Genomic DNA, 26830 nt, shown 5'->3' with positions numbered 1-26830 from the left:
AAATTATTGTTGGAACTTGAGCACGCTGTGACCCCCCAAGGATCCATTTGTATGTTGGCTTTCTCTCAGTTCTGCAATCACACACTCACGCTGCTGTGGATGTCAGTGGGTTGGATCCCTGGGTCCACGTATGACAAGAGCCCAGTGTAAGGCTGGTGGGCAAGTACAGTAGGGAGGGTGCTTGCTGGAGGCCCATCCCTGTGACAGCCCCAGCACCAGCACATTTGGTCCTCAAGCACCACCAAGGGTCACTCCTGAGTACAGAGCCAGGAATTAGCCCATGAGCATCTCTGGGTGACTCCCAATTTCTTTTTTTTAACAAGAAAGTAAAAGAGCCCACTATAAGTCACGTGTAGGTTTTTGAGCTGGGGTATCAGCATTCTTCACCCCCACATCACTTGAGGCTCAGTTGGACAGCAGGGCCTCAGAGAACATCACATCATTTGACACTGTGCTGTTGTGACATGATCATAATATACAGCTTGGCCCCTGAACAAAAGGGACTCAGTGAAGGACATGCCTTTGGGACGGGTGATTCTAAATTTTCGAGAACTGGTGGGAGATGGGCTAGGTGGTAAGTGAGGAATTGCTGTATGAGAGTGTAAGAGTATTGCCCTGGGGCTGGGTACCTGATAAAATTTCAACCAGGGTTCACATCATCATCAAAATGATTCCAACATGAAGGGGCATATATGATAACCTTTCAGCATCTGTATTGCAACCATGACACCTAGAATGAAAGAGACAGAGAGAGAGAGAGAGAGAGAGAGAGAGAGAGAGATGCCTGCCATAGAGGCAGGCAGGCAGGGGAGAAGGGGTGGTTTGGGGAGGTGGGAGGGAAACTAGGGACTCTGGTGCTGGGAAATTATACACTGGTGAGGGATGGGTATTGGAACATTGTATGACTGAAACCTATTCATGAACAGATTTGTAATGCCCTGTCATATGGTGATTCAATAAAATTTTAAAAAATTAATTATTCCAGCATGAAGCTGGGAGGCAGCTCAAAGGTGCCCTAGAGTCAGTCTCTGGCACTGCCTGGGCCCCCTAGCACCAACCTAAGAGTAGGCCCCAAACCTCGGTGTGGTCTAAAAAACCAAACAGAAAATATAATTTATTGGAATGGTTTCTATATACATACATGTAAACATAGCTTGAAACATGTAAACATTTCCCAGAAACTTACTGCTATTCCCTTATATTTTAGGAAACAAACCCATGAGAGGAATCAAGGTAAGAGAAACTATTAAAAATGCATCTGTCACCACTCTAATTTTACAGCTGAGGACTGTGGTTTGCATAAAGGCTTGGATGTTACTTGAAACATAAATCCTAGAAGTTGAGTCAGGATTTGTAATTCCTATTTGCAAACCCAAACCTCGGTAGCCATTAGCAATGAATACAAAATTTAAGTCCTGATTGCTTTGCCTTTTGCAGGAAAGGACTCCTCTACCACCGCCTCGGTAAGACACTTAAAGTGATGTTCTGTTTTGCTACAGACTTAAATGACATAGGCTGAAAGGGCCCAGAATTTAGTGAAGAGAAACACAAACGTTTGAGGCTGAAAAATCAATGAGTGAAACGATGAGCAAGATAAACAAGTGTTAGCTCATCCCCTTCTTCATCCGTTTATTCCCAGTCATCAGTGATGCCCGTCCTTCCTGCTCCCACTCCTTAGAACAGACCTATGCTTATAGCCCTGGCACCAGACAGCACCTGCAGGGGACTAATCATGGTCCGCTCACATCGTACACCCAGAACACAGATGTTCTAGGTTTATCCATGGAGGTGAGAGTAATAGACTAGACTCTTGGGTGAGTGACTGGTCACTTCTGTAGTCCCTCTTGGCCCATGAGCCCCCGCACCAGAGCACTGAATACCCCATCCGTGACTGGTAATCTCGGCACTCCTCTCTGCCTGCCTCCAGGGCAGCATCTGCCACCAAGGGCGATGTCTTGTTTCTCTCTCAGCAGCTCCGGCCACCTACAGTCATGCCCGAGACAGTGAGGAAGTGAGTGAGAAAATGGGTCAATGGCTGAGTGAGTGAGCAAGTGGGTGACTGAGTGAATGAGTGAGAGAATGAGTGAATGAATGAATGAATGAATGAGTAACTGAGTGAATGAATGCATGAGTGAGTGAATGGGTGACTGAGTGAATGAGTGAGTGAATGTGTGTATGTTTTATGTGTGTAAGCCTTAGCTGTATGTCTTATGTGTGTAAGCCTTAGCTGTATGTCTCTGGGGAGTCTGAGAATCTGGAGCATGCAAGGCTGGTACCTTGTTCCGGGGCTCCTAACCCTCAAGCAGGTGCCAAGCTCCCTACAGTGCGTGCGTGTGTGTGTGTATGTGCGTGTGACGGAGAGAGAGAGAGAGAGAGAGAGAGAGAGAGAGAGAGAGGGCCCCAACAAAGGGTTCCCATACACACTCTATAGACGGAAGCCAGGCCCAGTGAATTCTGGCCCTGAAACCCCCGTGTACAGACCCTTCTTGACTGTCCACACAGGCCACCTGTCACCCTTTCCAAGAGGTACCATCCCCTTCCTCCGGAGCCGGACAGCAGCGGGCCCCCCCTCCCTCTGAGACACGCTGTTCCTGAAAGCCGCCGAGGGCCCAGGTGAGAGACAGCTGTGGCCTGGAGGAGCAGGGTGAGACAAGGACGGGCCTGTCACCTCTGCACTTACTGGGCCACCAAGCCCCTGTTTCCTCGGAAGCCTGGTCTCAGAAATCTGAGGCTTCATCATCTTAGCAGAAAAATGCAGCTGCTTAATACTGAAGTGGGGGCTGGAGATAGGACAGGGTGCTTGCCGGGCCCACATGAATTGATGCCCAGCTCCCCAGATGGCCTCCACTGAGCACCACCAGGAGTGATCCCCGCTCAGAGCAGGAGTAAGCCTAGAGCACTCCCAGGTGTGGGGGGACAATAGTTTAAATGCTAAATAAAGAAGGAAGTGCAAAGTGCGAGGGGCTGGAGCCATAGCACAGCTGGTAGGACATTTCCCTTTGCACAGAGCCAATCCGATTCCCAGCATTCCATGTCGTCCCCCAAGCACCGCCAGGAGTAATTCTCCTGTAGGACAAATTTACTCCCAAAGTGTTGGACAATTGCTCCAACCCTTTCCAAGTTACTGTGGGAGAGGGAGCAAGAGGGAGTAGCAGGGTGCATCGTGAAGAAAAGCTCAGGGCTTGGCAGTCGGAGTGTGAGGTCCAGGCAGGTGAGGCCCAATCTACTGGAAGTGGCAAGACTGGCGCTCCAGGGGACCCCGCCTTCCCAGTGGGGGCAGGAGGTGGGGGTGGGGGGTCCTCCTATGGTTTCAGGCATGGGTCTGGAGGCTGCCCTGGAACAATTGGGTCCTGGAAGCCTTTAGTTCAGAAAATGCCTGAGGTGATTCACAGACTTGGGACTCAGAGATGGGGGGAGAAGGGGTCCTGGCGCTCCCCACTCTCATTCCCCCTGGATTGTTAGAACAGCCTTGTCCTTTTATGGGGGCAGGAAGGGAAAGGGGTGGACCCCGAGAGATTCTATTTTTCTTAAGTACATTTATTTTTAAAAGAAAATTTTTGCCATTACAAGTAACTGCTACAAGTTCAGTTCAAACTTTTAACCCTGGGGAATCTTTCTTCTCTGCTTAAAGAGGTCCTGGGAGATTAGGTGTTCCAGTCTCCCCCTGAGCTTCTCTGCTTCAAGGACAACATTTCCCCCTCGTCTCCATGGCAATTTTATCTACAAGCCTCAGATATGGAACAAAATCATTCTGACTCATCCCCAAAGTAACCCCCCACCTCTGACCCCTCACTCCATTCGCTGGATCCCTGGGAGCCTCTTCCAGCCTCTCCACATTCCATCACCTTCACACTGAGGGCCTTGATCATCATCCCCCAATCTCTCCCGCACCCCTGTCAAAACCTCAGCAAACCCAAGGTTCAAAGCTCGGGTACAGAATTCAACCCTAATGGGACTTGCAGAAAGAACCGGACGAACAGACGAATTGCCCTTGGCCTAACTGCCCCTCTCCCAGCCGTCCTGCTGGAATGAATTCCATCATTTCAAGCAACCACCAAGACAAAATATCTGTGTTGATGACTTGGACGGTGCCTCCTTCCCCAAAAAGGAGTTTTAGAAATGCCCGGACAGTGCCCTCGTCCTCGCTGTTTGGGGGTAAGGGAGATGGTCCGAAGTGTGACACCAGCAGAGGTGCGTATGGGGCCCAACATGTTCTCCCAGTAACTTCAGCCAAACTGTTCTGTGAGTCAATGCAAGAGCCTAAGGCTGCAGGGCTGCCTGGGACCAGGAAGAACCCAGGTGCCCCAGGACCCTGCGTGCCAGGATGGAACCGGGTTGAGCTGCGCCTTAACCCCCACTCTCTCAGCCATGGGTGCTGTTGTCCTTCAGAAGACAGGAATTAAGAAGAAAGATGGATTCTCATTGAGGGCTGGAAATATTTGTTTTTTAGAGTCAGCTTGATTGTTGCAATAGTTTTGCAAGACTTTGACCTTGGGGGAAGCAGGATAAGGGGTGCCCAGTTTGCTCTGCATTATCGCTAATAGCTGTATGAGGGCGCTGGACACGTCAGAATAAAGAGGCTCATTCAGAAGCCAGTGGGACTTTAGTAGTGTTCCGAGGGTGGACGAGGGTATTTCATTCCAAATGGTTTTCCCACTTATTATTTTCGGAGAATGTCATTGAGCCCACTGATGACGGAGTGTGTGTGGGGAGGGCAATCTCCTTCAAAGGGGTTCACTGCTGGGGGCTTCTGGAGCTCACAGATGAGAAAGCAAGGATTCCAATCAAATTGGCCTGAAACTGAGCCTAACGGGAAATGAAAGAAGGGCCATGCTATAGTAAAGCGCAGGTTGCCAGCACACACCTAAAGGGAGAAGGAAGACTTACTCCATATCAACGAACCTGCGTCATTGAAGTCGTATCAGCAATCTCTTTCTTATTCCTAAGTGCCAGAATCCCTTACACATGAAGAGCCCGAGTTCAGCCTCAGATGAATGCACTGTGCGTCCCACCCTATTCCCCCTCCCCATCTCTCCACCCCTCCCCTTGCCCCATTAGTAGGCTATTTTGCCTCCTATAGGCTGTTGGAACTCTGCGGGCCCTCTAGAACCAGCCTGTGGACTGGTATCTGAGCCCTGGATGGACAAATGACTGCAGTCATCTTCTCTGATGTATAAGTAGATCAGCAGTGAGGCGCTGCTGCCTCAGTTTCCCTGCATTCCTTTCAGCACAGTCTGGGACCAACAGACAGGGCAGAGGGTACGTGGCCTGGCACTCCATTTCCTTGAGAGTTTCTCTAATCTTAACGGCTGCCTTGGACCCCCAGAATATGCCCCTATGTTCCTCCTTATCTCTATCAAATCTCACAATGACCCTCTAAGACATATGCCTTGTACTCATATTCCAGATGAGGAAGCTTAGGCAGCTCGAGGACTCCTTGTCCCACAAAGGACCTGGCTCATCCTCAGGCGAATGCCCACAAGCCAGCACTGGTGGTCCCACCTTATCACCCCCTCCCTATTTATGCATCCCTTCCCTCACCCCATTAGCAAGCCCCATTGACTTGGCCTTTTTGGGGAGCCTCTCCAAATGGCCATTCCAGGTGGACAACTTTCCCCACCTGGGGTTTCAGTTATGACACTGAATCAGTGTCCTTTCTCTCAAATGACCTTCTGGGAACCCCACTGAACCTGACCACTTCATTATCTAAAACTCTTTTCATGCCCCAAGCAGAATGCCCAGCTTTCAAAAGTCAAGGAAGCAGCCCCAGAGCCGTGGATGCCTGTGGCCTTGGCAAGGAAAAAGCAAATGTCAGGAGGATTGTGAGGCTATAACAGTTCTCCCCGATGAGAAGAGGTGTATTTACTTCCTCCCTGCCAGCATCTTTTATACTGACTCATCCCTTCTTTAGCTAGAAAATTATGGGGGGGGGGGAACCTGTTTCGTTTTTTCAGAGCAGTGCTAAATATCTCACCAAACTGTGGGCAGTTAATTTGGCTGCCCACTGTCCCCCAAGGTTTCAAAGTGTTCTAAGTAGTTTTAGCTCCATCATTGGGACACACATGATGCTTGACACCATTTTTTTCTTTTCCCTGCAGTCAGATAAACTTAAAGAACTTAAGTGAGGTAAGTAGCAATTTTGTCCTAAAAAATAAACAAGGGAGTTTTTGTGCATTGAGTATCTGAAGTGGGCAAGATCCGACTTGCTTTAGATATTTTATCTCCCTTAATTATTGTAATATCTCAAAATATATTATTATCCCTAGTCTGAAGCTGAGAACATGAGAGCAAAACAAGATAAGATGTAGGTTTTAAGGCAGGGTTCTGTTGTGCCATCACAACTACTGTATTCAGGTGCTGTGAAGACGACTAGTTCCAAGGAAGGCAAAGTCTCCAGCATGGCACGGAGGAGAAAATGGGTTGTATATGGCCTTCGCTATCTCCTCTGCACCAGAAAGACAGTCAGCAAAGGAGGAGAACCGAGGGACAGAGTCAATCTTACATGATTAAATCCTACTTGGTCACTGCTACTTTAGAGAACTTGGGCAAGTGTCCCTTCCCCTCATGACTTTCCCAGCCATGAGACTGGGCTACTCGTCTTTGCAGAGCTGTATGACACAGTTCAGGAAGTGTCAACAAAGGGCACAAAAGTTGGGGGAGATGAAACAGTCAGAGGCCCTAAGCTCATCACTTTCTTAAATCCCCCAAAAGGAAGCTGGTTGGTACCCAGGGCCCATGGGTGGTATTTGATCAAAGCAAGGGCCAGGAGGACTGGTCCACAATTGGAAGTTTGCCACAAGTGGTGAGAGGGGAGGTCAGTTAGGACAGAGACAGGACAGCTATGACAATGATAGTTGGGAATGATCATGCTGGACAAGAACTGAGTGCTGAAAGTAGGTAAAGGGACAAAGATGGTCACCTCTCAGTCAGTACCTGTATTGCAAAAGTACTGAGTGCCCAAAAGAAGAGAGGATGGAGAGAGAGAAGAGAGAGAGAGAGAAGAAAAAGAAGTGCCTTCCATAGAGGTTGGCGGGAGGGAAACTGGGAACATTGAAGGTAGGAAATGTACAGAAGTGAAGGATGGATATTGGAACATTGTATGACTGAAACCCAATCATGAACGACTTTGTAACTGTGTCTCTCATGATAATTCATTTAAAAAAATTTTTTTAAAAGTGCTACCTGAGGCAGAGAGGGTGTTTGGCTTGCATGTGGTCAATCCAGGTTCAAACCCCAACACCCCATATGGTTTCCCAAATACCACCAGGAGTAATTCCTGAGCATAGAGCCATTAAGTCCTGAGCATTAACAGGTGTGACCAAAATCAAAACAAAACAAACAGAAAAAAAAACAAGGGCCCCCTCACCTGGTCCCCACTTTATTCCTAAAAGATTTGGTTCTTTTACTATTCTGCTTATATTCTTACATTAAGGCCACAGAAGATTTGCTCAAGCGGGACATTTAAACGTAGTAATGTGAATATCTTCATGTTTGTTTTTTACAGTAAGATTTTCTGAACATCCTTTGCAAATGAGGCTTTGGGTTCAAATCTTGGCATGAAAAACAACCCAACCAAATACAAAAGACCTAAAGTGATTTAACTCCGACTGTGTCGTTGCCTATTATATCACACTAAAAATAGAAAATCGGGGTGGTGGGGGATGCTTAATGTTTTGGGAATTATTTGTAATTTTTTTTAAATATGTATGAACAAAAGGTTTTTTTCTTATGCTTTTTTAAAATTTATTTATTGAATCACCATGAGAAAAGTTACATAGCTTTCAAGTTTAAGTCTCAGTCATACAATGATTGAACTCCCCTCCCTTCACCAGTAATTATTTTTCACCACCAAGAACCCCAATATATCCCCCTCCCACCCCTCCCACTCCTGTGAGGCAGATGATTTCTACTCAGCTCTCTCTCTCTCTCTCTCTCTCTCTCTGATTACATTCATTATTTCAACAAAAGATGCAACACTATTGTTTGGAATTTTCCCCCAACAATTGAAACTGCTGAAAAGGCATTGTGAAATAATTTGTTTTCTATTGCTGGTTATGAAAACCATATGATGTCGCGTGACCACTACTGTGGCTGCGCAATTTTGGATTTCTGATATTTTACTAATTAAGCCTGGAGGGATTTCTGCCAAGAGCCAGATAATTACGAGATTGGTTTCTATGCGTCTGGTGCCATGTCCATGCCGGATAGCCGCTCGTGGGGGGCAAGTCGTGGCCTTGAATGGCAAGCTGGTTTCACCCCCCTTCCTATGAAACTGCAGTTGCCCCATCACTGCCGGCTCATACCTGGCTTTCCAATAAGCTCTGAGGCAGCAGCCACCATGCTGCCAGGGGGAGCGGGGGAGGCGGAAGAGACAAATGCCCTTTCCCTCCCGGAGACAAAAGTTTCACCCTCAGTGGGGAAAAAAGTTTTCCCACTCTACTAACCCAATAGCTCCAGACACACATTGGAAAAGATAAAATTCTCTATCACTAAGACATCAAACTTGACTATTTTGTTTCAATACAGGTTCTTGGGCCAGACAAAGGTAAATTGTTTTTATTTGTTTTCTTACACCAATACCATTAGATTGGACTCCTATTCCAGATTTAGAGCGTTAGTCACTTTTCCTAAAAGAACTGTTTGGTGCCCCAGGAAGTAGGGATATTTGTAAGTGTGTGTGTGTGTGTGTGTGTGTGTGTGTGTGTCTGTGTGTGTGTGTGAATGCACGTAATGATGTGATGCAGATGGACCCAGGAACTCATAGTCAATTCAAGACCCAAGATTCCAGAGGGCTTCAACTGGGGAAGGGCACAAAATAGGTCTTTCTTCAGTCACAAACTACTGAGTAGGAACATTTTTCATCCCCTGCCACTTGGGAAATACATCTTGGCCCATTGCTCTGGATAAGCTTTTGGTCGCTTCATTTTTTTTATGCTATACCCTCACATAAACACACATGTAAATACTCTCATTCATATGGACCACACACACACACACACACACACCACCACCACCACCACCACCACCACTTTCCTTACAGTGGAAGATGTAGTCCACACTCCACAGTTGGCTAGAAGCCAAGTCATCCCTTCAGGTCAACTTTGGAAGACTGTTCACCATAGACTTAGAATGACAAGTTCTGTCCCATCAGAAGACTGAGGCCTAGTCCATAAGTTTAACTCAGTTCACCTAGTTGGACAAAGCAAGATGGGGTTGGGATTTCAGTGGCCTTCCACCACTCTGTGTTGGGGTTTTGTTGGTGGGAGAGGGGTGGGAATGTTTGTTTTGTTTTGGAGCTACATCTGATAGTTCTCAGGGGGGCACACCTGGCTCTCACTCAGGAATCATTCCTTGTAGGGATCAGTAAACCATGTGGACTGTTGACGATTTGAACTCACGTTGACTGGGTGCAAGGCACATCCCTTACCCACAGTACTCTCGCTCCAGCTTCACTGTGTGATTGTCTAACCTCCTCACGTTGCCTTGTATCTACAGTGAGGAGGTTAGACTGGACCAGAACCTTGCTTGGCTTTGTGGATCCCAATGAAACTGATGAAGAAATGGGAGTCTATTGGCAATTCTAACTAATGTCTCAAACCTAAGACAAACCATGTCCTTCTCCTCCAGAGAGCTCAGCACCCTCCATGCTTCTGCTTTAGGCTTCAGTGGTTTGATAACCACGGACAATGTGGCATTGTTGACTCATGAGGGACAGAAGTTCCCAGGGACTGCTTATAACAGGCAATGGTTTTGTGCCTGTGTGGATACTAGCCCTTCTTGACTCCAATCACATTTCAGCTAATCACCATTCTTCAACCAAATGGGGTCAGGTTTATGATCAGCCTTGGTCCTAGTGACCACCAAAATTAAGACACATTGGTGCTGACATACTTCCTTACCATTATTGATATTTACAGCTGGAAGTGGGAGAATAGTCTGTGGCATCTCATAGCCCAGGGTCTTCTATGCCTTTGGTAGTTTCGGATGGATGGATGATGAATGATTTAAGTCTGTCCATGTGGAATCTAGTGACACCATTGACATATGTATGTAATTATTAAATAACTCCAGTTCATATGGTTCACATGGTAACTTCAAAGCGAGATCAAAGGAGGGAAGTTGAGGAAATGCATGCCTGGTGATAACCCAATAAGATTCAATATGTTATCCCATCCAGGACGGATAGGAAATTCAGGATTTGGGTGGGGGGCAATAGAGAGCGTCTCCCTCCCCTCCATTAGAACCACAGTTCTTAGGTTTGACCATTTTTTGTTTCTTATTTCTATAAAAGTTTTCTCTTAAATGAGTTCAACTCCATTCCACTTTACTTCTGACTGTATACTGAGTTTCTTCAGCCAGAGTGACTTCCCTCAGAAAAGACTCTCTCTCTCTCTCTCTCTCTCTCTCTCTCTCTTACACACACACACACACACACACACACACACACACACACACCACGTACAGCTACCGTCTATTCCACGTAGTGCTTTACTGTCTCCTCATCACCTCCATTGTCTGATATGTTGTCATTGGTCACTTTTGTGCTTATTTTCTCTTTTCTTCATTCAGAGATTATCTCTCTTGTTTTCCATTGTATCTCTGGATACTATCAAGGCACAATCCTACAGGATATAAGATAAATCCTACATGCTTAATGCATACATCCTATATGTTTAACACATATTTAATTACAGGCAAATGAATAAGTGAATGTGAATAAAAATAAAAATCTTAAATGGTCGATAATAAAATCTGAATTATTCAAGGTAATAATCTGAATTTCTGGGAAGTTCAGTGAAAGATTCAATATTCTTGACTGTATTTCTTTTTTTTTATTAGTGAAACACCATGAGGTACAGTTGTAGATTTACAATTTTTGTGCTTAGGTTTCAATTATACAATGATCAGATACCTATCCCTCCACCAGTGCCCATTTTCCACCACCATGGATAATGTCCCCCCCACCCCCATCCCCCCATCCCCCCCTGCCTCTGTGGCAGGGCAATCCCCTGTGTTCTCTCTCTCCTTTTGGGTGTTGTGGTCTGCAAAAGAGGCATTGAGTGGCAAACATGTTCAGTCCATAGTCCACTTTCGACATGCATCTCCCCTCCCTCCTGGGAGGGACCACCAAACACCCTTTATTGGTGTTCCCTTCTCTATCTGAGCTGCCCTTTCCTCTAGAATGCCCAATTGTCCACTAAGCTACGGAGTAATCCTCCTGGTGCTGATCTCAGCTATTCTTGGGTATTAATCTCCTATTTTGTTACTTTATATCCCCCAGATGAATGCAATCTTTCTATGTCTATCCCTCTCTTTCTGACTCATTTCGCTTAGCATGATACTTTCCATGTTGTACCACTTGTATGTAAATTTCATGACTTCATCTTTTCTAAGAGCTACATAGTACTCCATTGTGTAGATGTACCAAAGTTTCTTTAACCAGTCATCTGTTCTTGGGCACTCAGGTTTCTTCCAGTTTCTGGCTATTGTAAAGAGTGCTGCAATGAACAAACAAGTGCAGATGTCACTTCGACTATACATTTTTGCCTCTCTGGGATATATTCCCAGGAGTGGTATTGCTGGGTCAAATGGGAGCTCAATTTCTAATTTTTTGAGAATCGTCCATACTGTTTTCCAGAAGGGCTGAACCAGTCGACATTCCCACCAACAGTGAAGGAGTGTCCCTTTCTCGCCACATCCACGCCAGCATCGGTTGCTTTTGTTCTTTTGAATGTGGGCCACTCTTGACTGTATTTCTGAACATTCAATATTTCAAACAACTTTAATAGCCTTGAGGAGAATCCACATGCAGGAGGCAGGGGACTCACAAAAATCTATGCCTGCCAGTTTCCACTGACCACCAGCAACCCACTTCTACTTACCAGTTACCTGGATAGAATTATACAAGTTTCAGTAAGCCCCAAATTATCCCACATAATTTTTCTTTTGCAATATGATCAAACCATGTGTCTTCTTTATGCAGTTCCTCAGCCCCAGATGAAGTCTGAATCATCTCATCCCTCACAAAACCAATATTCTCAAGAGATTCCTCTCATAGCTGCCAGGTAAGGAGCCAGATCCTGGTTTGGGGCCCCACTGGGAAGTGGGCTACATAATGTCTGGAATAATGAACTACAGAGGTCTGGAGAAACCAACCATCTTTGGCCTTGGAGGCATGAGGCCCCAGAGCAGTAGGTGAATTTCCTGGATGACATTATTATTGAAGATAAGAAAGCTGTTCTCCCCACATTTGTAAGTGATTGGTAGAGAAAATGGAAAGAACTGAATATTAACTAGATAATATTAACCAGAATGGGTGCTAAACAATCTGGAAACTACATGGGCCAGCTCTAATTATTCTCAAGCGAGGAACACAGAATTACTGAGCACTTCTGTACTGACGACGGGGGCAAGGGGGGGTAAACGCTACTTTCTGTTCCTATTTATGGTGACAGTTGCCCACCCAACTGAGAGTCAAGGAAACCTCTGGCCAATGATTCATGAACTAAGGCCACTGTCACTTAGCATGGGCCTCCTTGAGACAAATCCAAGACTCCACCCTCCCCCAAAGGAGTTCTCACGGTCCTGGTCAGTGTTTCCACCTCTGTTCTGCTGTCCCTGCTGCCCCATTCTCCCTGGTCACCAAAATGCAGGACTTTGGCATGTGCTTTTCTCTGGCTGCACTTCTCTCCCCACCCCACTCCCTGCTTCAAACCCTCCCCTTTATCTGTCCCAGACTAAAGGCACACGAATCCCAGGAGATGGTTCAGAGAAATAAATGAAACCAGAGAATCTTAATCCTTTGCCATTTAAGTCAAATTCAACAATGCGGCCTACAAATCCTGACTTGCCCTGATCCTGCCCATGGTGCAGGGGGGCACGAGCTCTATAAGTATTCACAGAGACTGGACAATTTTTGTGGTGGGGGAGCTCAGTTGCTAGGAGGGATCCACAGGAATCAGTGTGACCTTCATTACTAACTTGTGACCTCTTCTTATGTTACTTTAAAAAGAGACTGGGGTATGGTGCCACCAGACGGTCAATCTGTACCTGTGAGGCGAGTGCATCAGCAGCCTGATGGCACCTTCAGACTTCCAGATACCCCAAAATTGCTACTGTGCCTTTGGCCAGACCCCAAAAACTTGGGGTAAAGTTTACCAAGAAAGTAAACGGTCAAAAGTTAGGTATGTGGGAAACACACCCACAAACCACCTTCGGCTCAACTATATAATTGGAGGCATAGCCTCTCTGGTTCCTGATCGAACTACTTAATGGCCATGATCCCAGAGACTCAGAAACAAATCTCGAAACCCAACAGCTTTTGGCAGAAATGCGTCCAGTCCCTGCAGTAGGTTACAGGCGCTGAGCCACCCCAGGTGGGAAGAGGTTTCGTGCCTTGGCCTGTTCCCCCTGGCAGCCCAGCCGCCATCATCCTTCAGAGGCCACTGGACAGTCAGGTTTTGGGCCAACAGTGATGAGACACGTGGGACCTTACAGGATGAGGCTGGAGCCGGCCCTTTCCTCCCCATCCCAACGAGACATCAAGTCGCTGCCCACGAATGGCCTCTCTGGCTTCTGATCAAGGTGCTTAATGGCCATGATCTCAGAGACTCAGAAACAAATCTCGAAACCCAGTGGCTTTTGGCAGAAATGCGTCCGGACCCCTCAGTAGGTTACTGTCACCTGGTCATTCCAGGGGGGAAAGGGTGCTGTCCCTACACCAGTTCCCTCCCCCTAGGCGGCTCTGTGACCGCTATCCTCCAAGGGACATTGGACAGTCAGGTTTGGCCCTCAGTGATGAGACACATGGGGCCTCACAGGATGGGGGGTGGAGTCGGCCCTTTCCTCTCCATCCCAACAAGACCCCAAGTCACCGCCCACAAATGGCCTTTCTGTCTCCTGATCAAGCTGCTTAACAGCCATGATCCAAGAGACTCAGGAACAAATCTTGGAACCTAGCAGGTTTTGGCAGAAATCCCTCCAAATTTAATGTTAAAATTTCGGAATTTCAAAATCGCCCAGCCACTGCTGCAGCCACGCGACATCATATGTTATTCATAACCAGCAATAGAAAACAAATTGTCTACTGTTGCCTTTTCAGCAGATCTGAGTGTGGTGTAAAATCCCAAATAATAATGGTGGGTCTGGTGTCAAAATATTGAATGTGATCAAAGTAGAGAGAAAGTAATGAGGAAATCATCTGCCCCACGGGTAGGGGGAGGGTGTGAGATAGGGGTATACTGGGGACTTTGATAGTGAATAATGGGCACTAGTGAAGGTATGGGTGTTTCATTGTATGACCAAGACTTAAACCCGAAAGCTTTGTAACTGCTCTCATGGTGATTAAATAAATAAAATTATAAAAAATTGAAAAAAATGTAAGGTGGAGTTTATGCCCAATTCAATCAGCTAATCAGTGGCTGAATAAATAGCAGTACTCCTACAGTAGAAGAAGAAGAAGAAGAAGAAGAAGAAGAAGAAGAAGAAGAAGAAGAAGAAGAAGAAGAAGAAGAAGAAGAAGAAGAAGAAGAAGAAGAAGAAGGAAGAAGGAAGAAGAAGAAAAAAGAAAAAAAAGAAGAGCCTAAAGGTGTCCCTTGTCACAGCCATCACTGCGCCCTGCATTTTTTTTTTTTTTTGCTTTTTGGGTCACACCGGTGTAGCACAGAGGTTACTCCTGGTTCTTGCACTCAGGAATTACTCCTGGAAGTGCTCGGGGGACCACATGGGATTCTGAGAATCGAACCCGGGTTGGCCACGTGCAAGACAAACACCCTACCCACTGTGCTATCACTCCAGCCCCTAACTGTGCCCTGCATTGAGGGATCATCATCTCCCTCCACTCCCTCTTACCTTTTCCTTACCACATTTCAAGTAACTTTGTCCCCACTCTTTAGCAAGTTAGTACCAAAACTAGGACTTCATAATTTCTAATGTGGCTATTTTCTATTTAACGGCCACTGGGAGCAACATCCTTACCTCTGCCACAGCATAATATTCATATTTAATGCAATTTTCTACACAGAAAAATTTCTACATCATCACATTGTTGTAGAAGATAACGAGATTTTCTGGGGCATTATCTGCAAGCAGTATGATGTGGCCCTTTTATTTACCCCCCCTTTACCTCACTGGACAAAGTATCCAGATTTTTCTTCCTTTTTTCACTGACTGCTTCTTCTTAGTTCCTTTCTTGAACTTTCTCCTTAACTGACCTCTAAATGTTGGTTTTTCTCCAGACACATCCAGGGTCTTTTTCTATCCCTAAAATCCTAGGCAATTTCATTCATCTCATGGTACTGAATGTCAACCTTAAGTTGATCATTTCTAAATCTGTTTTCTGCTCCAACTCCCTTCTCAGCACCCAATCTCTATGTCCAATAAGCCATGTGAAATGTTTCTTAGATACAGACATCTCAAGCTCATAATGTTGAAAATTGACCTATCCATTTCTACATTCATTCATAAAGCAACACTACCCTCCTACAAACTTTTATTCTGCAGTAAATGGTTTTTTTCCTTTACCATCTTCATCATTCCCACCCAATCCAACTCCCCAAATTCTTTCTCTAAAATATGTCTTGAATCTATTTCTCCAGCTCAAAAACATAATCTAGTGATACCATCAACTCTGGCTTGACCCATTGCAATTGCTATCAATGTTACTTATCACCACCATCCCCTCGCTGGTGTCCAGGATAGTCTCCTGAAGAAAAAACCATGTTTTCTTGCCCCTGAGTCTTTCCACTTGCTCTTCTCTCCACCTGGAATCCACTTTCACTGCTTAACCATTTCCTACATATCCTGCAAGGGGGAGGTCTATTGGGCATCTCCCAGGATGCCTCTTGTGGAATTGTTCATCCCTTTTTCCTGCCTGGGATCTCTTGCGTCAAGATCTCCCACACTGTGCTCACAGTAGTCACGTCTTCCATAAATTAAGCTGCTGCTTCAGGGCAAAGGCAGGTCTTAGTCACTTTATTCTTCTGCTAAAAATATGCCACCCACCAAGCAAGTATTTGTTGATATGAAAGTATAGTTATTTTTATTTTGGTTTATTTTTTATTTTTTTATTAGTGAAACACCATGAGGTACAGTTATAGACTAACAAATTTTTGCGCTTGGGTTTCAGTTATACAATGATCAAATACCCATCCCTCCACCGGCATCCATCCTCCACCACCAGGGGTCCCAGGATCCCTCCCACCTCCCATCCCCCCATCCCACCCTGTCTCTGTGGCAGGGCATTCCCTTTTGTTCTCTCTCTCTCTCTCTCTCTCTTTTTGGATCCTGTGGTTTGCAAGAGAGGCATTGAGTGGCAATCATGTTTGGTCTATAGTCTTTCAGCATGCTTCTCCCACCCTGGGAGAATCCTTACAACACCCTTTATTTGGTGCTCTCTCCTCTATCTGAGCTTCCTTTTCCCCTAGCACGTGTGGCTGGCCTCCAAGTCATGGAGCAAAATTTCTGGTACTAATCTCGGCCACTCCTTGGTGTTAGTCTCCCATTTTGTAGCTTTATGTTCCCCAGATGAATGCAATCTTTCTGTGTCTATGCCACTCTTTCTGACTCATTTCGCTTAACATGATACTTTCAATGTAGTACCACTTGTATGTAAATTTCATGACTTCATCTTTTCTATCCCTGATGAACATGGATACGAAGATTCTCAACAAAATACTAGCAAATAGAATTCAACAACTCATCAAAAAGATCATACACCATGACCAAGTGGGATTCATCCTGGGGATGCAAGGATGGTTCAACATTCTGAAATCAATCAACATAATCCATCATATCAATAAAAGAAAATATAATAATTATATGATCACATCAATAGATGCAGAGGAAGCATTTGACAAGATCCAGCACCCGTTTATGATGAAAACCCTCGCCAAAATGTGGATAGAGGGGACTTATCTCAATAGAGTTAAAGCCATCTACCACAAGCCTACAGCAAACATCATCCTCAATGGCAAAAAACTGAGAGCCTTCCCTCTAAGATCAGGGATGAGACAAAGATGCCCACTCTCTCCACTGCTGTTCAATATAGTACTGGAAGTACTTGCAATAGCGATTAGGCCAGAAAAAGGTATCAAGGGCATCCAGGTAGGAAAGGAAGAAGTCAAGCTCTCCCTATTCGCAAATGATACTATACTTAGAGAACCCTATAACCTCCACCAAGAAACTCCTAGAAACAATAGACTTGTATAGTAAAGTTGCAGGCTGTAAAATCAATACACAAAAGTCCATGGCTTTCCTATAAGGAAATAGTTAGGAAGAAGAAAGCGACACAAAAAAAAAAGAATCCCATTCACAATTGTGCCCCAGAAAATCAAGAACCTGGTTTATTTTTTTTTAACTCTACACATGAAACCTAGAGTATCCTCAGAGGATATTATTGTTCTCTCAACATTTTGTATCCAGGATACATTAAAGTATCCAGAAATTCTGCTGCTTATAAATTTCTTTTTCCCAGACTTTTATTAAATTACACTGACTCCTGGTACAGGATCCTGGTTTAAAGCGTCACCATTTCATCTGCCAGTCTGAGTCTGAGCAGTAGGAACAGCTCAGGGTAATGGTAGCTGAACAAGCTGCCTGCATGTTTAAGCACAAAAAAGCTGTAAGGCTTTAGGCTTCCTTGGAAGTAACTAAACCCAGATAGATAGATGATGGATAGATAGATAGATAGATAGATAGATAGATAGATAGATAGATAGATATTGAGATATATTCCTCTTCTCCCTCTCTCTCTCTCACACACACACACACAGTTGTATTAACCAGTTCTAATAAAGCCTGCATTTCATTTAGTTAACTCAGAGGATTTAGCCAATAGCACAACCCTGGCGAGAGCAATAGTGTTACATCTAGTAGATTTAAACGTGGCCATTGAAGCTTATGCCAACGATGCTGACCATATTGTAAAACAAACCAGAAAAGTAGAGATTGGTGTTAAGTAAAGCTAAGCATTAAGTAAAATGCAGGTAAGGTCATTCATAGCCTTGTGTCACCATTATGTTGTTTAGAAATCAGATTATCTATTTTAATATCTTTTTATTATATCTTCTATGATCTCCTTCCTTAATGATTTTTTTCTATAATCACACACACACACACACACACACACACACACTATTTCCCACGTAACTCACATTTCACGCGGGGGGGGGGTGGTGGTGGTGATGGTGAAATAACGTCTACACCTTTTCTTTCTTGTTGGTAAATAATTAGTAAACAATTTTCTCAAATCTGAGTCTCAACCAGTCACCTACAAATTTCTAGAGGGATTTCAGAGGCAAAGCAGGTTTGAATTCAAGACTCACACAAAAGTCTTCATTTATTCTCACTGACACAACAATTAAAGAACTTAGATGAGCTAGTCAATTCGCTCCATTTCTAATGTTTGCCCATCTTGAAAAAGGAAACAGCTTTCTGCTGGCTTTTAAAACAGATGTCTCTCTTAACACAGCCAGTAAAATATCAAGTGCTTCGTAGGCAACTAGAGGCATGGTTATTGACTTGGAAATAGACTCCACATGGGAAGTCCTGACATTCTTTTCATTCCAACATCTCCTTCAGTTCCTCGTTGATGATGCGTAACCAGATGGTGCTGAACAGGGGCAGAAGCACTGCAGGTAAGAATCATACGTAAACAGGTAAGCCTGCGTATTGGAAATTAGGAACACAGAAAACCATGTCCAGTGAACATCCCAAACCTACAGCTTCCCTTTGAGTGGTGCCAATGAGAGAGGCAAAGCCTTCTCTGTAGATTTCTGACGTCTTTCTACTAGTGTAGCTGTCACGATCTTTTGAGAGAAGCGTTTTGTGAATGTTCTATGAGATGGGATAGTTTGATTGGTATCTGATAAGCAAATTTGCCTCAGTTTTCTGATCAATGAATTCAAGCTTTGAGGAGCCTAACAGAATGGATATCAGAGCAGCAATGTTTCCTTTTTTAAAAAAATTATTTATTGAGGGGCTAGAGCAATAGCACAGCAGGTAGGGGGCTGGCCTTCCACATAGCCGACCCAGATTCCATCCCCCACGGTCCATCCCATATGGTCCCCTGAGCACTTCCAGGAGGAATTTCTGAGTGCAGAGCCAGGAGTAACCACTGAGCTTTGTGAGGTGTGGCCAAAACGTCCTGTAGCACTGTCTTCCTGTTGTTCACCAGTTTGTTCAAGTAGGCACCAGTAACATCTCCATTGTGTGATTTGTTGTTACTGTTTGTGGCGTATCAAATACACCACGGGGAGCTTGCCAGGCTCTGCCATGCAGGCGGGATACTCTCAGTAGCTTGCTGGGCTCTTCGAGAGGGACAAAGGAATCGAACCCGGGTCCATTGCATGCAAGGCAAACACCGTACCTGCTGTGTTATCGCTCCAGCCCAAAAAGAAAAAAGAAAAAAAAACTTTTGTGATAGCATTAGTTTAAAATAGTCGATATATTTTAGGGGTACAACACTACCATACATGTCCACCACCCTAGTATCATGAATACTTCCCACCTTCCATAAGGCCCCTTTAGAGAGCCTTGTTCTGTAGTCAGAGACTAAAGGTTTGTTTTTATTTCCATGCTCCCACCTGTGACATCATATGGTGCTTTTCTTTCTACTTCTGATTTACTTCATTTAACATAATACCCTCAAGCCCCACCAATGTTGCTCCAAAAGGCAAAATCTCATCTTTTATTAGAAGTAAGTGCACAGTATTCCGTTGTGGACACATTCCCCTCCTCCTTTATCTACCTGCCTGTCATTGGGTGCTTCTCCCCATTCTTTGATGGAGTTCTTTGCTTTTTGTGAGTGCCTTCTGTATCTTGGATATTAGTCCTTTCTCCCATTTATGTACTGTGAATATTTTCTCCCATTCGGGAGGATGTCTTTTTGGTTTAGAGTTAGTTTGGTTTCACTGTGCAGAAGTGTTTTAGTTTGCTGTGATGCCATTTGGTGGGCTGGAGTGATAGTACAGCGGTAGGGTGTTTGCCTTACAAGCGGCCAACATGGCCGACCCGAGTTCAATTCCTCCGCCCCTCTCGGAAAGCCCAGCAAGCTACCAAGAGTATCTTGCCCACATGGCAGAGCCTGGCAAGCTACCCGTGATGTATTCGATATGCCAAACACAGTAACAACAAGTCTCATGATGGAGACCTTACTAGGCCCGCTCGAGCAAATCAATGAACAACGGGAGGACCGTGACCATTTGGTAATGATTTTTTTGTTTTCCTTCCCAGTGGAGTAGAATCACCAGAGATACCACTGAAACCAATATCGTGGGGGGAGGGGGGGGTTGGTCAGTTTTCTACATTTTACGGGTCGAGGCCTAATATTTAAGTCTTTAATCTGCTTTGAGTTCACTTTCATGCATGATGCCAGATACTATTCCCAGTTTCATTCTTTTGCACTAGTTTACCCAGTGTGGTCTATTAAAGAGGCTTTCCTTCTTCCATGCCTGTGGCTTCTTTGCCATAAATTAACTGTTCTTGTAAGGAATAATCTCTGGGCACTCTTTTTTGTTCCATTGATTGTCTGCTTTTATTCCAAAACATTACCATTTTGATTACAATATCCTTATAGCATAGTTTAAGATCTGCAATGCCTTCCATCTTTTTTTTCTCACGATTGCTTCAGTTAGAGAGGGGACTTTGTGGTTCCAAAATTATTATTTTGACATATTGGGGAAATATCCAGAAAGGTTTGACTATACTCCAAAATAGTAAATTACCAAATTTGGGGTAGTGTATGAATCTTTGTTTGTTTGGGGATTCCCCTCAGTAATGCTTTTTTTTTCTTTTTTTTTAATCTTTTTTTTTTGGCTTTTTGGGTCACACCCGGAGATGCTCAGGGGTTACTTCTGGCTCGGAACTCAGGAATCACTCCTGGCAGTTCTCAGGGAACCATATGGGATGCCGGGTATTGAACCCAGGTTGGCCGCTTGCAAGGCAAACGCCTCCCTGCTGTACTATAACTCTGGCCCCTATTTAAAGAGTTTTTAAGACAATTTTTATATTACAGTCAGTTTTTTCACTTCCTCTTGGTTCAGATTTGACTGGTTCATGGTTCTCTATCCTCTCCCTGCTCTCTCTGGCATGACGTTGTGGGCACAGACTTAGCACATAATAAATTTTTAACATAATTTTAAACACAAATAACATTTTTAAATTGATTTTTAAATCATTTAAATCAATCTGCATTTGATTTTTAAATCATTTAAATCAATCTGCATTTGATTTTTAAATCCCGTCTTTACACCTTTGTGCTGATTCATTATTAACATGTGGGATCCCTCGTCTTAATATTTTGTGTCACCTGTTTTCCCGGCTTATGGATACTTTTGTTTGGGTTTTCTCTTTGTCATGTATTAGGTCTATCTCTTTACTTTCACCCATCCCCTTTTTCTTTCTTTATATGTTTTGTGTTCAAAATCTGTTCTTCCACTACTGACTTTGAGCTTTTTTCCATAAAAGGATGCTTGAACCTTTAAAATCTGCAATTCATATCATCTTCCCAAACAATAAGCTTGGAATGCTTTTATTCTGATGATCTCAAATCTACACTGTTTAAAAATTAAGTCATTTTTTTTCAATTATTTTTGGTTGGGGGGGCACACCTGGCTGTACTCAGAGCTTATTCCTGGCTCTGTGTTCAGGGATCATTCGGCCTGTGCGCCGGACACCTTATAGAAGGGAATTGAACCCAGGTCTGCAGCGTACAAGGCAAGCGCCACCCGCTGTACTATCTCTTTGGCCCCTTTAAGCTAATTTATTTTAAAGAACAGATTTTTCTACCTTTACTCCTATTTCATTTTTTGGTTTGTTTCTGTTTTAGCTTTATAGTCGTTGGTATTTGGGTCTTATGATAGGGCTCTGTGATAGGGCTGGTGGGCCCAGGGGACCATGCAGGGTGCCAGAGACTGAAGCCATCAGACACCCTAAGGCAAATGCCCTACTCCCTATATTCAACAGAGCTGAGTCAATTAACGTTGATGAGTGTAAGGTAAAATAGGTAATAGATATTTGTCTACTGTGAAGGTTTTTTTTTAAATTTTTTTATTGAATCACTATGACATAGACCCTTACAAAGCTGTTTATGATTAGGTTTCAGTATACAGTGTTCCAACACCCACCCCCCTACACGTGTACATTTCCCAGCACCAGTTTCCCAAGTTCCCTCCTCCCCCCTGCTGTCACCTGCCTCAATGGCAGGCACTTTGCTTCTCTCTCTCTCTCTTTCTCTCTCTCTCTTTCTCTCTCCCTCCCTCTCTCTCTCTCTCCCTCCTTCCCTTTCTCTCTCCTCTCTCTTTTTCCCTCTCCCTCTCCCTCCCCTCTCTCTACTTTTGGGCATTGTAGTTTGCAATACAGATTACAGTGAAGGTTTTGATACATGAATTTTGATTTTGATACATGAAATTTCCTGGAACAAACAATCTCAGGCCCACTGACCTTGGAACTATTGAAACTTTCAATGTTTCAGGCACACATTTTGTTCTTCTGATAATTCTGAGAGAAACTCGGCTTTTTAAGACAAGCAGCAGAAAAAGTGAAAGTACATATAAGCTAAATGTCATGGTGATAAGCTTGTAATTATTTGCTTCTTTTACTTAGGATTTTATCTCAAAAACACAGTGTCAGAAACATCTCGTTTTCTGAAGTTCCGAAGCTGCTAATCTAGATTCTTCACAGTGCTCTTTTCAAACCTGAATTATGACAACATTCTACCACATGTGGAGGCACTTCTCTTCCATGTTGTACGGCATTACTGCCCAGCGCTTTATTGCATATTGTATCACTCTAACTTCATGATTGTTATGAGGTTAATCTTTGCTTAAATTGCCAACACACTTACAATTATCTCTATTGGTGATTTCTCCTAGACTCCTTTGAGGACTTAGTTTCCTGAAATTTATCTTTTATTCGTGCTTTCTGGAATGACTTGCATTAGAAATGTTATTTTCAGGGACATTTACAGGGACAATAGCAACATCAAAATGGAACATTTTGTTGTATTTTAAAGTTTAGGTGCCAAGTGAAAACATGCAATGAGCTTTTCGTGTTCCGTGCCTTTAGACTCCACTGCTCTCTCTCTCCTCTTCTGAAGAATCTGCTCCTCGGCCATCATTTTGTACCGTCATGAATAGGCACTTGGAGAATCATCATTTACAGTCCAAGGAGCTATTTTTAGTGCTATATTCTGTTACATCCTTTTTTGAAATCACATTTGCAAGTAACATGACAAGCATCATTTTTATTTTAATGATTAAGTGTTGGGTTTGCTCGAGCGGGCCCAGTAACGTCTCCATTGGAGACTTTGTTACTATTACTTCACAGTGACAGATACACTTTTTTTCAAAATTTCACATGAAAAGTCTATTTTATATCTGGCAATAAGCACTGCCAGTTGTTTTTCCATGAAGTGACAGACAGACTTCTGGACTCATTCCTAGTAAAATATCCAACCAACACCCGACTCTGAATTAGGATGATCTGTCTGTCTCTCTTTCGGGTTACAAAAAAAAGTGCCGTTCCATGAAAACAAAAAGTTGTTATTTTGTGGGGGGATTTTCAAATGGTGTTTCCTGAGCTGGGAACTATATTTGCTCCTTCAAAAAACATAAAAAGAATTCATGAGAACCAGGACTGAGGGGGCTGTGGGGCATGTATCAGTCAAAGAAGGTTCATCTTTCTTGGACAGAAGTGAGGGATGTGGATGCTCTTCCAGATGGCAGGGCATTCACGGAGGGCTTCTGAGTGGGCAGGGAGGCAAAGTCAGAGTGAAGTTTTCCAAAGAGAACTCTAGAGGCCCCAGGGAAAGGAAGGGACAAAGGTGGCAACTGTGACAGGGAGGCAGTGGAGCCCCCACTCCAGCAGGAGGGAGGCCATCTGAGGCCCTCATGACAGCTGGTCTAATGGAATGTGCTTACCCAGCTCTCAGAGAGCCCAAGCAACCGCTGCCTCCTCCGAGATGCCAACCTCCAGGCTGCCAGCGCCCCCCAGAAGACCCACTGAGCTGGAGAAAGCATGATCCCCACCGGGCTGATGGGAAGGTAAAGCTCTCTCTACAGCAACGTCATTCTCCAGAGCAAGGAGAAAATCTTCATGATGAGCTTGAACATTTTCCCCTCCTGTTATTGGGACTTAAGATTTTCTGTTTTAAAATTTGGGGGGGGGTTGTTTGTGGTCACACCTGGCAGTGCACAGGTCTTACTCCTGGCTCAGCACTTCTGGGCCACTCTGCTTGGTGCTCAGATTACAGGAGGTTCCTGCTACATGCCAGGCAAGCATCTTGCCCACTGTCCTCTCTCCACCCCAAATGGGATTTTTTTGAGGGGGCCAATAACCAAAGGTGCTCAGCGCTTTCTCCTGACTGTGCTTAGGAATCACTGCTGGCAGGGTCTGGGAGACCATATGTGGTTCCAAGGACTGAATCTAAGTCAATTGTGTGTCTGGCAAGCGCCTTACCACTATACTGTCTGGCCCTAGTTGTTTGTTTGTTTGGGTTTTTTAAATTTTAACTTGGTTGTTTAACCTTTTGCCATACATTTCCCTCGGGTAGACGGAGGACCCGGAGGGTGAAGAAAGGAGGGATTCCAGGCTGCAGGGTGCTCCTGGAAAGCCCTGAAGTGTGTGTCCCAAGAACAGCAGGCTAATCCCATCCTCAGACTGAGAGGTCCTGAGACTGCGGTATTCAGTCCAGCTCTCTCAGCAGTGCTCATCTTTATTTGGTGAGCCCATGATAGGAGGGTCAGGGTTTTTGCAGGGCAAACCAAAGCTGCAGATTGACCAAAGATGCGATGTCCACTGCCTTAATCTCACTCAAGAAAATCATTGATGAAAAAGGCAGCAATGGCGCAGGGAGACAGAGATGAGGACTCAGCTTCCTGTGCCACTGCATGTGACGTCAGGTATAAACGAGGAGGACGCTTCCCGTGTGCCTCTTCCCTCCTGCTATTCTCGCGTCTTGGACAGTCCTCACCAGCCTGGGGCTCCAACCTCAGTCCGCACCTGGGTGCTGCTCCCGGGGGCCCCGGCAGATGGAGACCCCTAGTGCTGGTCTTCAGGGCCTTTCCCAGTGCTAGAGAGTAAAACTGACCCTTTCCATTGCAGGCAATCGTGACCATTTTATTAATCCTACCCTGCAATTCTTTTTTTAAATATTTTTAATGAATCACTGTGAGATATAGTTACAGTCTTATGAACTTTCGTGATTACATCTCAGTCATACAATGATCAAGTACTCATCCCTCCACCAGTGCCCATTCTCCACCACCAATCTTCCCAGGATCCCTTCCACCACCCCCATCCCATCCCCGCCCCCGCCTCTGTGGCAGGCACATTCCCTTATATTCTCTCTCTCCTTTAGGGTGTTATGGTTTGCAATACAGGTAGTAAGTGACCATCATGTTTGGTCTACAGTATACTTTCAGCATATGTCTCCCATCCCAAGAGAGCCCTCCAAGCATCATTCACTTAGCCTGCAGTTCTTTTATCTGGGTCCATATTTCCCCAAGAAACTGGGGGTTTCTCTAGACCCAGGGGTGATATCTTTACATAGAACATCTACTTCTATTCCATGGCTATGGATTTTCAGTAAATTGCAACCAACGCATTAACTTAGGCTATTTCCCTTTTCCCTAAAATATCCATCCTTTCGCCTGGATTTCAGGATGCCCTGCACAGCGAGTGGTACATTGGGGAGCACAGTCGCCAGGCAGTCGAAGAGGCACTGATGAAAGAGAACAAGGTATGACCATCTTACTGTCTTCTGCCCACTGGCCACAGTGAACAGAGCAGGTTCTATGCTTTGAGGTCATGGTTCCTTCATCGTCTTCTATTTCACAGTACCCGGACAGTTGTAAATCTAAGGGGAATTTCAGAGGGTAATTTTCTCAAGTTCCTAAACATTTTTAGGTCAGTTAACATTTGAAGACAGTGGTATCCGGGCTCGGGAGCTATTTTTAAATCATGGGTGTATGCTGGGATCTTAATGCCTCTCTCACCTTCGGGACACTGACCCAAAGGCCAGTGGGTCTCAGCCTTTGGGGACAGGCTACTGCTGCAAGACTATAGGAACAAAATTTAACAGGAACTCGGCTGCACAGCATGCCAGCCAGTTTCTTGTTGTCTGTTTACTCAATTTCACATGCAGACAGCTGGTGGCCCGGCCTTACATGTGCTCATTCTGAGCACATTCTGATCAGCAATGCATCCTCTCAGAGCAGTTCAGGCTGGGGCCATGCATTGCATGTCCCAGGACCCCAGTTTGACTCCCAGGACTACCTGCCCCTCAATACCACCAAACGTGGTCCTGATGGTCCCCAGCACCACAGAGCCCCAAATGTCCACTGTGCTCAGCCCTGAACATTGAGCCATCTAGCCCAGTTGGCTAAGTGTCACCAGGGAAATCCCTTCTATCCCATGAGCACTGCTTAGGAGCTACCCCTCATAAGAATAGTGACATACTTCACTCCCATCCCATCTCATCGACCAAAATCTACAGACAGACCTTCAAAGCAAGGGCAGGGAGTTCAAACCTACTATGTGATTGAGTCCAAAGACTCCTGCCACTGTCTTCCCCAAGATGGAGTCACTGGGGATGACAAATGATCTCACCATGGTCAGAGAACTAGTATAATCCAGAGACAGGTTCTCAACATTGAGGCGGCATCAAATCTTGTCCTCAAATAATGAGAACAATATAACGGTCATTGTTGAGTGAAGGGATACTAAATAATGAGTGCTAGAGCTACAGCACAGTGGCGTGGGCATTTGCCCTGCACGTGGCTCACTGGGTTTGATTCCCAACATCCTGTATGGTACCCCAAGCACCACCAGG

The 26830-nt window shown here is 44.8% G+C and overlaps 1 protein-coding gene across 1 annotated transcript in view; it reads left to right on the top strand.

The window, feature by feature from the left end:
- The window catches only part of LOC130045935 (cytokine-dependent hematopoietic cell linker-like), a 126458-nt gene that overhangs the window by 87928 nt on the left and 11700 nt on the right, over positions 1-26830 (top strand). Inside the window, exons 10-13 of the mRNA XM_056138817.1 lie at positions 1438-1463; positions 2503-2613; positions 6099-6126; positions 25661-25738. Coding sequence (XP_055994792.1) covers positions 1438-1463; positions 2503-2613; positions 6099-6126; positions 25661-25738 — 243 coding nt within the window. The remainder of the gene's footprint in view (positions 1-1437; positions 1464-2502; positions 2614-6098; positions 6127-25660; positions 25739-26830) is intronic.

The sequence above is a fragment of the Sorex fumeus genome, unplaced genomic scaffold (assembly GCF_029834395.1).
Source record: "Sorex fumeus unplaced genomic scaffold, SorFum_2.1 ptg000130l, whole genome shotgun sequence".
NCBI classification, from domain to species: Eukaryota; Metazoa; Chordata; class Mammalia; order Eulipotyphla; family Soricidae; genus Sorex; species Sorex fumeus.
Note: the sequence above shows the minus strand (reverse complement) of the source record. Positions and strands in the feature narration are given on the sequence as shown.